This window comes from Doryrhamphus excisus, chromosome 4, assembly GCF_030265055.1.
Source record: "Doryrhamphus excisus isolate RoL2022-K1 chromosome 4, RoL_Dexc_1.0, whole genome shotgun sequence".
Taxonomy (NCBI): domain Eukaryota; kingdom Metazoa; phylum Chordata; class Actinopteri; order Syngnathiformes; family Syngnathidae; genus Doryrhamphus; species Doryrhamphus excisus.
In genome coordinates this window covers 9,746,861-9,763,882 of record NC_080469.1, presented here as the reverse complement: position 1 = coordinate 9,763,882, position 17,022 = coordinate 9,746,861, and the positions used below count along the sequence as shown (strand labels likewise).

General features: G+C 39.7%; 2 protein-coding genes across 3 annotated transcripts; one reads left to right on the top strand and one right to left on the bottom strand.

The window, feature by feature from the left end:
• The first annotated feature begins 130 nt into the window (after positions 1 to 130).
• svopa (SV2 related protein a) lies at positions 131 to 8,092 on the top strand. Its single transcript, XM_058069929.1, has 16 exons — positions 131 to 312; positions 1,927 to 2,090; positions 2,203 to 2,288; positions 2,375 to 2,473; positions 3,328 to 3,399; positions 3,944 to 4,068; positions 4,145 to 4,208; positions 4,307 to 4,432; positions 4,503 to 4,631; positions 4,712 to 4,785; positions 4,877 to 4,953; positions 5,987 to 6,091; positions 6,269 to 6,380; positions 6,476 to 6,557; positions 6,656 to 6,745; positions 6,826 to 8,092. The coding sequence occupies exons 1-16, from the start codon at positions 278 to 280 to the stop codon at positions 7,036 to 7,038; spliced, it is 1,653 nt and encodes a 550-aa protein (XP_057925912.1). The 5' UTR covers positions 131 to 277; the 3' UTR covers positions 7,039 to 8,092.
• LOC131127740 (D-amino-acid oxidase-like) lies at positions 4,602 to 16,268 on the bottom strand. 2 transcript variants are annotated; one of them, XM_058069933.1, is made up of 12 exons: positions 16,009 to 16,268; positions 15,084 to 15,180; positions 12,293 to 12,488; positions 12,100 to 12,214; positions 11,924 to 12,000; positions 11,760 to 11,825; positions 11,071 to 11,125; positions 10,411 to 10,515; positions 10,257 to 10,336; positions 9,870 to 9,987; positions 8,488 to 8,586; positions 4,602 to 8,412 (listed from the first exon to the last, which is right to left on the bottom strand). In XM_058069933.1, the coding sequence occupies exons 1-12, from the start codon at positions 16,153 to 16,155 to the stop codon at positions 8,287 to 8,289; spliced, it is 1,281 nt and encodes a 426-aa protein (XP_057925916.1). In that variant the 5' UTR covers positions 16,156 to 16,268; the 3' UTR covers positions 4,602 to 8,286. The 2 variants fall into 2 exon arrangements, with proteins under 2 accessions (XP_057925916.1, XP_057925917.1); XM_058069934.1 differs by lacking the exons at positions 15,084 to 15,180; positions 16,009 to 16,268 and adding an exon at positions 13,330 to 13,544 and having other exon boundaries at positions 4,603 to 8,412.
• Between the last annotated feature and the right edge of the window lie 754 nt (positions 16,269 to 17,022).

Sequence of the window (17,022 nt, the reverse complement as noted above, 5' to 3'; positions counted from 1 at the left end):
AATATACTTTTTTTGTTTTTAGCCCGTCATCATGTATTTATTTCATTGAGTGTTGTTAAATGTAATATTACTTTATTATTATTAATTGCAATGTAAATTATAGCGATTACAACTGTTATCCACTGTGATTTGTGTGTGTGTGTGTGTGTGGTGAGTCCCGTATGTGGCTTGCCATTGGCCGTGAGCTGGTCGCTCTCCTCAGTGCTGAAATCGCTGCTCGTCGTTATCATGTAACCGGCGATGAGGCCAAACGGAGCGTCGGCAAATAAACACCAAAATGGACGATGATCTGTTCCAGCTGAGACAGTTGCCGTGAGTTAAATCGCCTTTGTGCAAATCGGTTGCTTTTGCTTGTATTTGGTCCGTGTCTCACACCCGGCCACATTCTGATAGATTTGTGTTTTAACACAATTAGCTCGCATTGTGTCAAGGCAGCAACGTCATGTGGTGTCAAACCGATGTCAACATGGTAAGACGATGTGGAGGTATTGGTGGATGAAATGGTCAAAATCATTTTTATTGCTGTATCGATTGTGCGTAGGAGGCAGCTTGGCTCAGAATGTCATGATCATGACTTATCTACCTTAAATGTCATTTACTCAGTACTTAGTAGGTTTTTACTCCAGTTTTGTTAGGAGTCTGGGTAGCCTCATGAGAGCACACAATAAACATTCCATCAAATTTTAGATAATACTCTTTATCAGGGGTGTCCAAAGTGTGATTTTTGACCAAAAACAGCAAAAACATAAAAAGCTGAAATGTTGATGCTAATAAATAAGACAAAGCTTTGTCTTTATATGTGTACTTTATAACTTATTTATTTATTTGTTGTGCATCCTTGTGCATGACCACAAACACATTTGGACCTCCACAAATACATTTTACACTACCTGTTTGCCCTCGCTCATAAACACATTATAATGGGACTGTCTGTGAAAGGAGCGTGTTGTTACAACTCCGTACAGTAGATGGCATCATAACTGCTTATTCACACACCTCATGCACCCTGTCTACCATATATTTGTTTACTTCCATTATTTTGCTGACATTTGTAACTTTCTGCATCATGTCTAATTATGCAAATTAGACAGTGATGTAGTTACACCCCTGCTGTGGGTAACACTGACACTGCACATGCAGGACAGCTGTGTTTTTTTGCAACAATCATGAATAGCCATCCATAAATGTAATGTAATTAGTTAGAGGATATTCATATAAGGCAAAGACAAAATGCACAAACATGCACAAGTATGTTAAGTGGTCTTAAACCTGCCACCAGTCATTCAAATCAAACTGTGACTCACCCTTGTATGTCAAAACTAAACATTTTTAACAAACATGTTGCATGGAACTGGCTGGCGTTACTTTTATCAACTAAGGTAAAGTCAAAATAAGGTGTGTTTGTACTCAATCCCACTTGCATGTAAAGTCTACACACTGCTGGTTATATTTACTTTATCAACAGGTTTAATAAGCCATCTCACAAGCTCACCCACAGCATTGAGAACTGGTGTGCATTGTGATTACAGTGGTAAGGTATCTGTGACACTCATGAGTTGTCTCAGTATACTTAAGAAACCGTTCATTACCTTCGTGTGGTCGGAAATTACATCTTCCATCTGTGGAAAGCATGGCTATTAGAGGGTGTTTAGCCTGTGCAGCTGTTATGTGGGCTTTACAGGGTTTGCACAGTGGACAATATTTTATCATATTCATTAACATAAACCTAAATAAAAACATAAACATTACCTAAGTAGAAATCAACATTTTTCAGTGGTCTTGCGTCATTGTATGCTCCAGTGCATTACATCAGGTTCACTTTTGGAAATTCACTTAGCTTTTTCACAAGAGCAGTTTGAGATAGTTGTATGGTTCGCTGTTATCCTGTGGGATTTACAGAATTGATTTTGTGTTCTTTTCTCCTAGTGTCGTCCGCTTCCGTCACACAGGCGAGAGCACACGCTCAGAAGATGACAGTGACAACCGAGAGCCGCTTGCAGAGGCACGTGTGGCAGAGCAGACGGAGCTGGAGTCTGTGGCACTTGCAGATGGAGCTCCTGTCCCCCGGGAGTTTGCCAATCCAACTGATGGTAGCGTATGATGGAACATCATTGGTTTCCTGTCTCTTTACTGCCAAAGTGAACACGCTCCTTGCAGTGCTCTCGGCTGAAATTTACAAGTTATTGAACTGGTTTCTTTCAGACACATTCATGGTTGAGGATGCTGTGGAGGCCATCGGCTTTGGGACCTTCCAGTGGAAACTCTCCATCCTCACTGGTCTGTCATGGGTGAGAACGTCTGTCAAACACATTCTTTCTATAATTGTATATTGTACGAATATTTTTATCTGTCAACACTGGATCATTGTGTTCAGATGGCAGATGCAATGGAGATGATGATTTTAAGCATCTTAGCCCCACAGCTGCATTGCGAATGGAGACTACCAAGCATGGAGGTGGCACTGCTTACATCGGTAATGACGCTTTCATATCAGGAATGTGCCTATTGCTCTATTGGACACTGTATCTAACAAGCCGTCTATACAGGTACATTGTAATAAATTAGAATACATTTCCATAGCTATTTGATTTCAGGAGTTCAATTTAGACTAAGACACCAATTAAAGGTTGTTGCAGTTTATTTGCTGACTTGAGCGTGACCCTTTTGACAATTTTTCACATTTTACGAGATGCTGAGCTGTAAGCTATAAATACCAAAATTATTATGAAATTATGAAATACATATTTTAGAACTAGTGAAATTAATTGTAATCTATGATGTATGGCATTGCATCATGACTGCAAAATAAAATCACTCATTTATCTATCAATGCCAGGGAACCTAAGGGAACCATTTTCCCGTTTACCCTTTGTATTGAGTTGTGGACTCCTATAGAGCACAAGATAACCCGCACAGCTTTCTAGATCTTCCAAAATCTGCACCTATTTCAGCTGTATTTCCTTGGCTTTCCAAAACCACCCACAGCCCTCCTCTGGCCATGCCCATTCCGCTGTGATTGGTCCCACTCAGCTTGTTGAGCTTGTACCTGGGTACGCCCATATAGCAGATGACTTCTTAGTGAGCATTGAGAAACAGAAACCGAGCATTCAGAGCCAGCCCAAACTTCTTTCAGGGCTCATTTCCGAATGTGCAAACCTCATTATCTGAAACTTTGGCATTGTCTAACACGAGAATACAACATTTTAACTACATTTATTGGTCAGAAAAGTGGAAAAAGCTTAATAGGTCCCCTTTTGGTGTAACACATAATGCTGCACACAACAGTTGTTGTGTACATTCTCTGACATGTTTCATTAATTGCCACAGGCAGTGTTCATTGGAATGATGATCAGCTCCTCCCTGTGGGGAAACATATCTGACAAATATGGAAGAAAGACAGTAAGTACATTTAAGATATTGTTGATTGGTGTTTTTGGCCATGTAGTCATGTCAACCTGATAATCGGGAGCTCAAGGGTTTGAATCCCTGTTCATGTCTGTGTGGAGTTTACATTTTTGTCCCACATTCCAAGTGAATGCATGTCAGGTTAATTGGAGATTCAAAATGTGAATGTTTGTTTGTCTTTATGTGCCCTGTAATTGATTGGTTAACAGACCAGGGTGTACCCTACCGCTAGCCAAAAGTCTCCATCTCATCCAATGTCTCAAAACAGATGCAGAAGCACTATGACGATGTATCAATTGGCATCAGTCCACCAAAAATGTGTAAGGTCGTCCAATTGTCCAAACAAAAACCCAATAGATTTCTGAGAACACCACATATTGTCTGAGTTAACATAGCTGAGGTAAAATATAACAGTCTTGTCTTTTATAGTTGCTGTTTAGCATTGTTCAGTATTGACTGTAAATAGTACCTAAAATGCAATTTTCAAACCTTATTTATATATTTGTATTTACCATTGTCATGATGTTTTAACAAATAGGGTCTGACAATGAGTGTGTTGTGGACTATGTTCTACGGTGTGATGAGTGCTTTTGCACCCATCTATGGCTGGATCCTCGTCCTACGTGCCCTGGTAGGCTTTGGCATCGGTGGCGCCCCACAGTCGTGAGTAACACTCATCCATGTCTCCACAATCATCAAAATTCAAAATCAAATTAGGCTTGTCCTCTTTGTTCAATAGGGTGACACTTTATGCTGAATTTCTACCCATGAAGTCCAGAGCAACATGTATATTGTTAATTGAGGTTTGTACTCTTACATCTGTCATTTGTCTCAATCAAGTTGACCAGTACATCACCTCTACAACCCTTTCACGCAGTATTCACTTCCTGTTTCCTCACAGATATTTTGGGCACTGGGCACAGTGTTTGAAGTGCTTCTAGCGATCCTAGTAATGCCCTCTCTAGGCTGGCGTTGGTTGCTCGGCCTCTCTACCATCCCCCTGTTCATCTTTGCCATCCTATGTTTTGTGAGTACTTCAAGGTTTTCAATCATTAAGAAGCACCGTCAGCTGATGAGGTTCTTCACTTGGATGACAGTGGCTACCTGAGAGTGCTCGGTATGACGTACTGACGGGGAATCAAGATAAAGCTCTGGCTACTTTGAAAAGGATCGCCAAGGAGAATGGCGTGCCCATGCCATTGGGAAAACTTATTGCTGCCAAACAAGTAAATCAGTCACTGGTTAGATACTATTTATGTTACAACCTGGAGATCAGTTCTCTCTTGACATCTTTTCTTTTCATTAGGAGGATCGTGGGAAGATCCGAGACTTGTTCTCATCGCACATTCGCTGGACTACAGTCCTGCTGTGGTTTATTTGGTAAAAAGTGGGACTGATTATGCCATTCATTTAACTCATATTTCTAACACTCCATAGACAACAGTACATTGAGGTTTTTGTGTCTACTAAGGTTTGCAAACGCTTTCTCATACTACGGTCTGGTGTTGCTCACTACAGAGCTCTTTCAAGAAGGAGGTGCATGTGGAAGTAAGTTCATCTGTTTATTTTGTTTTGTTGATGAAATACAACATTGTTTAGATGATGATTTGAACATTTACAAATGCGAAGCAGTCCAAAGCAGTCTTTTTGTAAAATTAGTTGATTTATTTCTTTAATATGGATATTGATCAACATTTTCATGTAAATATGCAAGATATTGGCCTTTGGCTGAATTCCATCGTTTGTCCCTGAGGGTAGGTCGATATTAAGAACGATAACATTTGATATAAAAGAAGAGAAGAAATAAAGAAAAAAAACAGATAAACAATAGGCAAAGAACCATGTACACTTGACTATACCACGAGATTAGGGAGCCATAAAGTGCTTGCATGCTAAAATTTTAAAGGACTTGAGTGCCACCATTAAGTACTAGGTGCTTCGATATTACACAGTACAGCAGGCTTACATTTTCCAGCTACCATCAATTGGATTGGTAGATATATTTTAATTCAACTGTACTGTATGTAAAAATGGCCGAGTGGCTGAGGCCACAAAGCTTGGAGATTCGATTCCTAGCTGTGTGGGTTCGATTCCCTGCTCGGCCATCTCTGTGTGGAGTTTGCATGTTCTCCCCGTGCATGCGTGGGTTTTCTCCGGGTACTCCGGTTTCCTCCCACATTCCAAAAACATGCTAGGTTAATTGGTGACTCCAAATTGTCCATAGGTATGAATGTGAGTGTGAATGGTTGTTTGTCTATATGTGCCCTGTGATTGGCTGGCGACCAGTCCAGGGTGTACCCCACCTCTCGCCCAAAGGCAGCTGGGATAGGCTCCAGCATGCTTGTGACCCTTGTGAGGATAAGCAGTACAGAAGATGGATGTATGGATGTAAAAAAATAAAAATACTGGGTATACACCAAACCTCTTAATTATGCAATTAGCCTTTGACTCAGTCAGATTTTGTCTATATGTAATGAATATGAGATTATTGGCTAGTTATGACAGTATGAGTATAGCCATGAATACATTAGTACAGCCAATATTAAGAAATGTTTGAAATGTGTTCTATATTTCTCTCTAGTGTCCAAAGGTAATAAGATTGAGTTGCGATGCAGCTTGGAGTGTAAATATCTGAACAGTGATGACTATAAAGACCTGTTATGGACAACCTTATCAGAATTCCCAGGTAATAAATTGGAATATTTACAATTATATAGCATTTTAAGGATTGTTTTGTTTGACTATGCTTCATAGATTGAAAGATAGTAAATGTTTATTCCGAAACATTTTTATTCTATATTAAGTGTATTAAGTTTATGTGACTGCATCACATAAACTAAGGTTCTGTGGTCATGTTCCACAGGATTATTGGTGATATTGTGGGCGATCGATCGCTTAGGAAGAAGGAAGACTATGGCCTTGTGTTTCCTCGTCTTCTCTCTGTGCATCATTCCTCTCTATGGTTGTGTGGGGAGGTAAAATGACAAATTTGCGAAAAAGATATCAATCTGCATAAAAACAATTGTGTCAAATCATATATCCACCATTGTTGCTTCCTATTTTGTTCCAGAGCTTCCATGACGGTGCTGATATTCATCGCTAGAGCTTTCATTTCAGGAGGATTCCAAGCTGCCTATGTGTACACCCCAGAGGTTATTTACACACACACAAAGCTTAGCTTCCATTCATAGGAATAGGCTAATTCAAATCAAACCGATATCACACTAAAGAACATTCTGATACTCTACAGGTGTATCCAACTGCAACCAGAGCTTTAGGATTAGGAACAAGCAGTGGAATGGCCAGAGTTGGTGCCCTCATCACACCTTTTGTTGCACAGGTAACGATTGTCAAATGGTGTTCTTTTTATGACAATGTGATATTCAAACTGAGATTTTTCCTGCTAACATTATCCTGCAGGTATTGTTGGAGTCGTCTGTGTATTTGGCTCTGTCGGTGTATTGCTGCTGCTGCCTGTTCGCCGCCATCGCTTCTTGTGCACTGCCAATTGAGACAACGGGCCGAGGCCTGCAGGAGTCCAGCCACCGTCAGTGGGGCCAGGAAATGACGGGCCGGGACTCCTCACAAAGATCAGGGCAAATCCCTCATTCTAGCTCTTGCTCCCAGGACTGAGTAATAATGACAGTAGTCCATTGCAATGAATGACAAAAAGCTGGACAAGCTTTTTGCCTGCGTCTTCGGTTCCATTCTGTGTGTCTGCGGTTTAGGCACTAAAGCTGCTACAGAGACAGACAGTCATGTCACTGCACTTAATAGTCTTCAACCACCACTGCTGTCACCATCTCACCATTATATACCAACAACAGGATGGCTGGAGGACATGTCAAGCGGGATTAAGACACAAATGGTGGAGGACAAGTAAGACTCTGAAGACATTTGCTTTGTGCTAATGAAAAGGACAAAAAGTTATGGTGTAGGGATCAGAAGTCATACAATAGCTACCGATACTTCAACTGAGAAAGCCTTAAATACTTTAATTATTTACTTGCAAAACATCTGCTTTATACATTTAATTTGTATTGAACCTATTTAGGTACAATCTCGCTTATTTAAATGTGTTTTTTGATGATTGCAGATTGGAGATAATGGCCAAGTCATATCAAATACATTACAATATCAACAAGGATGGTGGCCAAGGACCAAGGATATATATGTAAGATTTGTCATTCTACTTGTGATTTTCAAAGGAAACTGGGCAAAATACATAATTCCAGGAGCACTAACGATCATTTTACACAACTATCTTTTGACAATGGCCAATGTGTTACATTTTGGAAAATGAATACATTAAATGATGCAGAATTCAAGTAAAAAGAGGTATTTTGTGTATATTTTTGAATACTAAATGTTACTTGATTACAATATTTAAAACAATGTGTTAGGATCAAATTGGGTTACTGTTTACTTATTATTATTATTTACTAAGTAAATAATGCATCAAACCTTTTCATTTGTCATGCTTTTCGTTGATTCAAAGTGATGCGGACACCACTGTATTTTTCCCAGTCCCTTTGGAAAGAAAACTAATTAGCAGATGCCCATCTTATAGTATTGATCCTATCAGTGTAAAAACAAAATGCTGCATTAGGTGTCCGTGTGCACTGATTCTTGTCAATACACTGGATGTAAATGTACAATATTGCAGTAAAAAGATCATTGAAAAAGAGCAGTGATTTATGCTGTTATATATGAATACATTTAAAAATCATTCATAGTTTCCTTCAGATTTGAATGATAACCGTGTTTTTGTTTGTTTTCTTAGTTTTTGTTATTCTGTATGAATTTAGAGGATGAGTGTACGCCTCATAAGGCACTGAAAAAAATCAGTGACTCGATTCCAGCTGAATCGCAAACACAAATTCACAGGCGAGCTTTTGGTTCAAACCCTTTTTGGCCCAAGATCTGACCGAAAAGTCTGGCTGCTTCCTGGGCACAGCCTCTGTGAATGGTTAGTCCAAAACCTCCGTGGCCGTAGTTGTGAATCACCTTCAGTAGAAGCACAGTAAACTCAGATACTGAGAAATAATAGCACAGTATCAATATGAGCTGTTGGAGAGTCACCTGTATTGCAGTGGGACCACACAGTATTGTCTCTCTTTCCAGTCTGACTGTGTTTCGGAATGGCCTGAGGCCAGTCCAGTCATACATTTTTTTGGCATGCTGAGGTCACAAAACAATGCAGAAAAATTACATTTACAGGCTGCAAGATCAAACTGCATGACACACATACATACATCTTGATTTTTCCAAAATTTATATTCTACATGAATAACTATAACATTCTACTTCCAAAAAATGTAACTCATGCACTATTTTTGCTGTCATCGTTATATTTGTCCAAACAACTGTACCTTAGGTGTACCAGGCATTAAATTGAACAAGATACTGAAGAAACAAGGTGGTCTAAAATAGGCCGCACGGTTCACTATTCTCCTCTTGGACATCTCTGCATGGAGTTTGCATGTTGTCCCTATACGTGGGTTTTCTCCGGTTAGGTTAATTGGCGATATATACTGTATATCTACACCCATTAGAAAATGGGATTAAAATGCAGAAAAAAAAGAAAATACCCATGAACTAATCTTAATGCAGTTACAATTAGGGACTAAATTAAACTGATTTAGGTCAATTAGGTGAACAAACGTAAATTAGGTGATTAAATTGCTAAATAAGTTAATACACTGCATGAGTCCAACAGTGATGTTTGTTTATTTGCGATGACAAACATCCTTGTTAGCATGCTTGATAGCTTGCCATCCATCTATTTTCTATGCCGCTTATCCTCAATGGGGTCACAGGGATATGCTGGAGCCTATCCCAGCTGACTTTGGGCAAGAGGCGGGGTACAACCTGGACTGGTCGCCAGCCAATCACAGGGCAAATATAGACAAACAACCATTCACACTCACATTCATACCTATTTTTTTTTTCAATTTAGAGTTGCCAATTAACTTAACATACAAGAAAACCTACACACACAAGGGAGAACATGCAAACTTCTCAAAGAGATGCCCAAGCGGAGATTATTATTATTTACTCAATAACTCAATTGAAAGGGCCGAAAAATTAGCATTATAGGTCCCCTTTAAATGTTCATTTATCTCCTTCTTTCGCCATTTACTCCTACTACATGCAGGTTGAATTGTTGAATTATGCACATAAAACTATATTTGCAAAACTATAAAAAATGTTGTGTTTGTGTTAACAGGTACATTGATTTACATTTATTATGGGAAAAACTTCATTTAGCATCTGTTTCAGTTCGAGTCAGACCTTCTGGAATTCAACAACAATCCACACCTAATTGAATTAGATTACATTAGATACTGTGTTATAATTACAATCCTGATTATCTTTCTAAATTTCCAACAACTGTTTGGTGTTTTTTGTACATACAACTTTAACTGAGAATTCACAAGAATTGTTCTGTTACTGTATCTTACCTTGAGACTAGGCTCAAGCTGGCAAGCCCGTTCCCAAATGTTGTCATGATCAGTGATGTTATTGTGTTCACTCCAGTTGCCCACCTGGAACAACCCACCGACTGTCACAAGACGACTCCTGCACACACAGCATGATGCAAACAATGTACAGGGTGTAACACATGTCCAAGTATATGTGCTGATGGTATAAAACAGAGACATGCATCTTTTAATAGATACAACTAAAAGTGCGACTAGAAGACACTAATTAAGACTTACCATTAGGTAAAGGGGCCCCAAAACATCTCATTAAAAATTAATAATTGTACATATTACTGTTTTAGTCTTAATTCACGTGCTTAAAACTACATCAATTGTTCAATTAGTGTCAAGTCTCACTGGGATTACCCTGGAATGATGTACGGTGAGTTGTAAACCCCTGATGAATGGTGGGTCAAAACCCAGTGCTTCAACCATGGGGCATCCACCTGAAAAACAGGAATATAAACACCTAGCAACTATTTGCACTTCGCCCGGATAAAAATAGGATGATTCACCTCACCTTTATTATTTGTCCACGGGCTGGCTTGAGCTCGGGGTCAGGCTGGAGTTCTCCAGCTCTTACACCAGTGCAGTTTATTATCACATCTGCTCCACTTTTAGACAGCTGAATAGGAAGATAAGAAATGCTAGATGACTGATTGTTTGCAACGATGTGTAAATAAAGTGACACACCTCACAATTCTGCAAACATTTTATGATAACTTTTCCAGGGACAACATTAAAGAAACAAGACTTTGACACAATAGAAAGTCACTGTACAGCCTATATAACAGTGTGACTGTACTAGTCCCTCAAAGCACACCCCTCATGAAAATATCTAAATTGTGCCCAACGCGTCAATAGTTAGTGTGGATAACATTATTTTCCAACGCTGTCTTAAAGGGGACCTATTATGCTTTTTCCACTTTTCTGGCCTATAACTGTAGTTAGAATGTTGTATTTTCGTGTTAAACGATGACAATGTTTCAGATAATGAGGTTTGCGCATTTGGACAACAAATTTAACACACCTAATACCGTGTAACAGAGGAAGGAAAAATGGCTAATGGGTCCCAGTATGTCCAGTTTTTTCATATTGTATCAAAAGTGTTACTTCTTTAATGTTGTCCCATGAAAGTATATCCTAAAATATGAGACTTTGTGACATACAAAATGCCTACCTCAGTAAATGAGCTAATTTTCCTGTGAAAAAATTTCACACCTCGTTTTTGTAACCTGAAGACGACAAAGAAACAGAAATACATCATTAAACCACCACTTTCAACACTTGGGCAAATCATTAACTTTTTATTCAGGTTACTCTGTATGCTTGAATTGATGTGGATATACTGTATGGCAGGTTGAATTATTGACTATGCAAAGGTAACTACAACATTAAAAATATTATTGATTAAACAGGTTCACCTTAAAGAGCATTTGCCCTCAATTCTTCACTTATTTATCTTAGTCCCTTATCTGATCTGCCTTGTTACATTCTATTGACACTAATGGGTAGTAGTCTTCTGTGTGTTCTCCTTTCATGGTTTAATGGTCTATCAAATTACAAGCTGCAACAAACTAAAGTTGACCTTTGTCGGGTTCCAGTCATTAGGTTTTATACAAAGCACAGATAACACTATCTGTGCATCCATCCATTTTTTTTCTATAATCGCTTGTCCTCATTAGGGTCAAGGATGATCTGGATCCTCTCTTGGTTGACTTAGCGGTGAGAGGGAAGGTAGATCCTGGACTGGCCACCAGTCAATCAGAGGAAGGCTTGCAATCTCTTTTATAAAACTCATTCAAAAGGAACTAATCAATGATAAATTGCCCATTACTGTTGACCTGTTAGTGCAAGTTATTTACTCACCAGTCCATCAACCAGGGAAGGTATGTCTTACCCTCCACCATGACACTAGTGTTGAACCACCCGGAACTAAAAAGAAAGGTAGGACATTTAAGAACGGTATTACAGAATATAAGGACTTGGATTGGATAATTGAATCATGTCTACATTTGCAACCACAACTCTACCTGTAGCCAGGAAACATCTGCAGCTCACGCTCTGTGAGACATCTGAAGCCCAGGACTATATCTTTAAAGGACGGCTCCTGCATAAAAAAGCACTATACACTGTAAACAAATCCCCAAATAGATTAAACCTTATCTTTCAGGTATACACTGCGTGTCAACAGCAAATCTGTACTCACGGGACTTGGTTCTGTGCAGAGGTTGTAACCAGACTGGAGGAAAACACCCATTTCCACACACTCAGGTGAACTGAGGCAACTGACCAAATAGTCAAAGGTCTGTTTATTCCATTCCCTAAAAGTGGAGCAGGATGCAACATTGAAAAAGAGCATGTTGTGAACAAGAGAGGTTCATTTGAATGATAGCGAATACCTCTCCTTGAGATTGTTATTGTCATACAAGTATGGCTGCCACAAGCCTGCCGCTCCATCACTAGTGGTCAGAGGGGTGAAGCAGTCTGCATACACCTCAATGGTCAGTGGACTGATGATGGAGTTGTACTGCTCATATATACTCTGAGCAGTGGACAGACCAATGACTCCAGCGCCTATTATAGCCACGCGCATTTCTGTAATGACACAGCATGTTTACATGTACTGTATACTTTGCACAGCAAACCCGCTTCACTTCCTTAATAAAGGGTCATTAGTTTTACTGCACTTAAAGGAAATTTTCACTTAATTTTTTTTTCTCTTTTCTGTGCGTTCTAAAGATTGCATTTAGCATTGTTGCAGATTTTTCTTTTTTTTTTATAGGCGGAATAAGAGTTTCCCAATTTCCCAATATGTGCATTCTTAGGTATATCTTTTTTAGCTGTTTTTATAGCTTTAGAATGCACAAAAAAGAGAGAGATGTGTGTTCACATATGTCTCACATAAAGATTGTGGATGATGGACATTTTTTTTAAATAGTGCAGTTTTCCTTGAATTTCATCACACAGTGGTTAGCATCTCTGTAATCTTGTATGATAGTTAAGAATGTTGAAATAGTATTTTAAATATAAAGTTAATGGTCATATAGAAAGATTTTACAATGGCAACAGTTTGAGCATGGGACAAAATAATTCCTTTGCATGTTTTTGTTTCAAACTAAATGTTTGGAAATTGGGAAGTCAAGCAGATGGAACAGACTGCATTCGTTTTTTTAATTTGTTGATCATGATTACAGGACAGACGACGGCGACTGTACTACCTGACCACTGGAAGTTTCGAAAACGACATTAGAAACTAAGTTTAAAAGTTTGGAGAACTGCACTTGTAACGTAGCGACTTGCAGAAGCTTTTTCAGTGCTAAACCTCCTCCAGCCTTCTGCCAGTGTCACAAACAAATAATAACTATAATACTACAATAAATACACAAACTTAATTCACAATAATAGAGTAAAGGTTTTTAGAAACATGGTACTGTACCGCCAGAATGGAAGTCGATCGACACTGTGAGCGAAGCCACCAGCAGAACAAGCAGTCCAGTGGTGACATGCAAGGGAATATCTCGCTATCTATCAATTTACAGCACAACAACTTTGATTGGCACCTACACAATCGAATGAGGTACAGTATGAATTCAACAATGTTGACAGTTTTGTCGCCATTGGTTCGTTGTATTTTATACTTCCAAATGAGCAGGGGCGGAGCTACCATTAGGCTAACACACACTTTTAAGAGCCTCCAAACGTGTCATACTGATTATTGCTTTTTTATTGTTTTTTCCAACATCAATTTAAATATACATACTACTTATTTAGCCTTAATTCACGTGCAACATCAAAATGCGTAATATTTTATAAGTGTTTCGACCGCTGCGCCTCCCTTCTTGTGTAATGGACTATTCCATGTTGCAGCTCATGTCCGGAAGACCAAAGCTAACGAATTTGTTGACATGCGGAGCTAGTGGCGCGTACAAGAGGCCAAGGGCGAGCGGAGAACATCAAAACTACCGACGGCATCAACCTTTTTTCATATAGTCACAACAAACGTAGACACGAGTACAGCATCGTTGCTACTGTCAGTGTCAAACGAGGAGAAGAATGCAGTAGATGAAGCTGAAAGTGACACTTTCCATCACAAAGATGTGAGTTTATTATAGTATCAAACTATTTCAAATGTTTAAAATTCTTATCAATTACAGAAAAGTGTTTAGATGATTGACTTGTTCCCCAGGGGAATTTTCTCATATTCACACTTGTTATAAGATGATCAACACTAATATTATTTTATTATTGTTTCATTTTTTTATTAACATTATCTCTGAGTAGTAACTTAATGGAGCTTAAGATACATTTACGTTAGATCCTGCTCTGTAAAACAAGCTAAGATCCACCACGGTGGCCTCGTGCACAGGTGATTCATAGATGCATAGAGCTCCACAATGCTCTACTATGAGCCGTGGAAGTTTACAGTGCACTGATGTCATGGTCTGCTCAGCAGCGCTCACTGCTGCACAGTGAGATCAGAAACTTAAGGGCAATGCGTGCTTTCACTCTTAAGTCCCCGAATACCAGAAAACTCCCAACGCTAAACAGGCTTGACTTACTGCAGTAAGTCAAGCTTGTTTTCCGATGAACTTTGTCACTGATTCTGTTCAGATTTTTTTATGGACAGAATTTCTAGCCGCAGCCAACGCATTGAGGGAGTCCAGTTTGGTGGGACTTTGGATCTCATATTTTTTATTTGCAGACGATGTGCCCCTGATGGCCTCTTTGAGCTGTGACCTTTAGCTTTTACTGGGGTTGTTGGAGCGAGGTGAGACTCAGCACCCTCAAGGTGTTGGGGCTATAGTTTTCAGTGGGGAAAGGGTGGAATGCTCCCTCCAGGTTGCGAATGAGGTCCTGTCCCAGGTGGAGGACTTCAGGTATCTTGGGATCTCAGCAAAACTTAGCGAAATAGCAAATAACTATCAAATGACTATTTTACCAAGTAAACTATCAATTGAATAATTACAAGTAGCCTATAAGAAAAAAATGCAGTATTAACCAGTAATTGAATACAAAGGAACACCTGTTTAAGCGAGTCAAAGATCATGCAATAGTACAGTAAGCTCATTTCAGCAGAAACATGGAGGTGCCAACAACCAGATAGGAAAACATGCAAGGTCGGGCCTTGGGACAAGATATGCTGTGTACATAGAAACAAACATCTCATCAGCAGAAGGAACAAGATATCACCTGTGGATGCCGGCACACAACTATCATCACAGGATGCTGGAGACATCTTGGATCGTCTGAGATGACTTAAGGGGCCGGGAGCGAACTTCATCGGGAGCTCAGGAGGACAAAGAAAGAGACTTGGCCATCAGGGCCCCCCCGGAAGCTGCTATTCTATTCTGTCTCATTTATTGTTAATCCAATTCCATTCTGTTTAATATAATTTTAATACATTTTGGAAAATCTAATACTAGTTTGTGAGTATTTTTTCCTTCTCATAACAGGAGAGTAAAGAACAGGCAAAAAGGGGAAATGAAATTAGCTTAAGTGGCCCTTGGCCTTGTTAGAGTGAGGAAACATTTCATTTCCAACACTATGAAGCGTATCGAACGATGTCAGACAATGTAGCAAGATTTCCTTATGTGATTTAAAAAAAAAAACCCAGATTTTACCCCGCCTGTCACCCGAAGTCACCTGGGGTAGGCTCCAGCATAACTGTGACCCTAGTGAGGATAAGTGGCATAGAAAATAGATGGATGGATGGGTTCCCCCTGCCCATTTCTTACAAATAGTTTAACTATTGCATCTTTCAAACATTTAAGCCAAAGGTTTTATTTTCATAAAAGACCATTTAAACTGCACTGCTCATTAGTATTCTTTCTTTAGTCAGCAAATATTTGGATAACGAGATCACTCTTGTGACAGTGAAAGTTGCCTGACATAGACAAAAGTTCGACAGTCAAATCCAATTCTTTGACAGGCATTGCAGTGTTCTTGTGGTTCGGTACTAACGTTTGTCATGGGACAATTTCTCTATCTTTCCCAATCAATGCAAAGTGAAGTGGTCCCTGAATGCACCACTTCCTGCACAGCCATTCGTGTGTGGCCGAGTGAGTGAGTCCCTCCATCCATACGTGAATCGTTAGCTTGGCAGCTAGCAGCTCACCAGGCCACTGTGGCCGCCGGTGAATCCACATCTTCCAGCCATGGCGTTGGTTACTCTGCAGCGGTCCCCGACCCCTAGCGCCGCGTCCACCGCCAGCACAGCGACGACGGCAGCGGGCGAGGTTAGTTCATGCCTGGGTGGACACATAAATATGAATGTTACGGTGTGTCCGTGTGTCTGTGAAGGAGAGTTGCTAGAGACAGAAGGCCGATGTGTTGGAACCTAACACTAGCTACCGTTAGATTCCCGTTAGCCGAGAGTGGCTAGCACGCGCTAAGACCCAACACTGCTAATCACAATATATGCTAGCGGGTAAATGCTTTCTTAAAATGCCATTTATAAGTAAAGGTTATTTTTTAATTTCACTTATGTGGTTGGGGTGAATTAAAGAGCTTTGTTCTGCGGTGGACTTAAGAGCGAAATAGCCAGCGTTAGCCATTTTGTGACGAGACTGGCTAGCAGTGAACATTATGTTTTAATTTTATTTAAATCAGGAGTGTCAACTAGACGGTAATTATGCTGCATTTTCCCCATTTAATTTGCCTTTGAGCCACCAGTTCACATTTGGTGTTAGAACAAGTTGTGCCTTTATTCCATTGATTGGTCATATTTCTATTTGAATATTAGACAGCTGGCCCAGTAGGGAAGTTACTAACCCTTTCCGGCGGAAGTCTTCCCAAATTGTACCATTATGGTTTTATTGTGTCATTTACAGGGTCGTGTGGTGAACTTGACATTTATGTTAACCTCAGAATGACAGCAACTTCCCTTTTTCTATGTAGAAATACAGTTGATACCCTTGTCCTCACTACCGGATGGGGGCGCTAACAACTAACTTTACTGTAGTTTAGAACTGGACTGCATCATACCAAGGTGTGATATTTTGACCATCTGATCAAGCTACATGAGAGGCGTAATATTAGTAACAGCTATCGGTATGATGAAGTGCAGTTCTACACCAATACAAACAAACACAATTGTTGATACTTTATTAAAATGTGAAAGTGATGGTGA

Coding starts and splice junctions, on each gene's coding strand:
- svopa (XM_058069929.1), top strand. CDS start 278: ATGGACGATGATCTGTTCCAGCTGAGACAGTTGCC. Junction 4,209..4,306: donor CATGTATATTGTTAATTGAG/GTTTGTACTCTT, acceptor GTTTCCTCACAG/ATATTTTGGGCACTGGGCAC. Junction 4,433..4,502: donor TCTTTGCCATCCTATGTTTT/GTGAGTACTTCA, acceptor CTTGGATGACAG/TGGCTACCTGAGAGTGCTCG.
- LOC131127740 (XM_058069933.1), bottom strand. CDS start 16,155: ATGTGTCCACCCAGGCATGAACTAACCTCGCCCGCTGCCGTCGTCGCT. Junction 12,001..12,099: donor TCTGCACAGAACCAAGTCCC/GTGAGTACAGAT, acceptor TTTTTTATGCAG/GAGCCGTCCTTTAAAGATAT. Junction 11,826..11,923: donor CAGATGTTTCCTGGCTACAG/GTAGAGTTGTGG, acceptor CTTTCTTTTTAG/TTCCGGGTGGTTCAACACTA.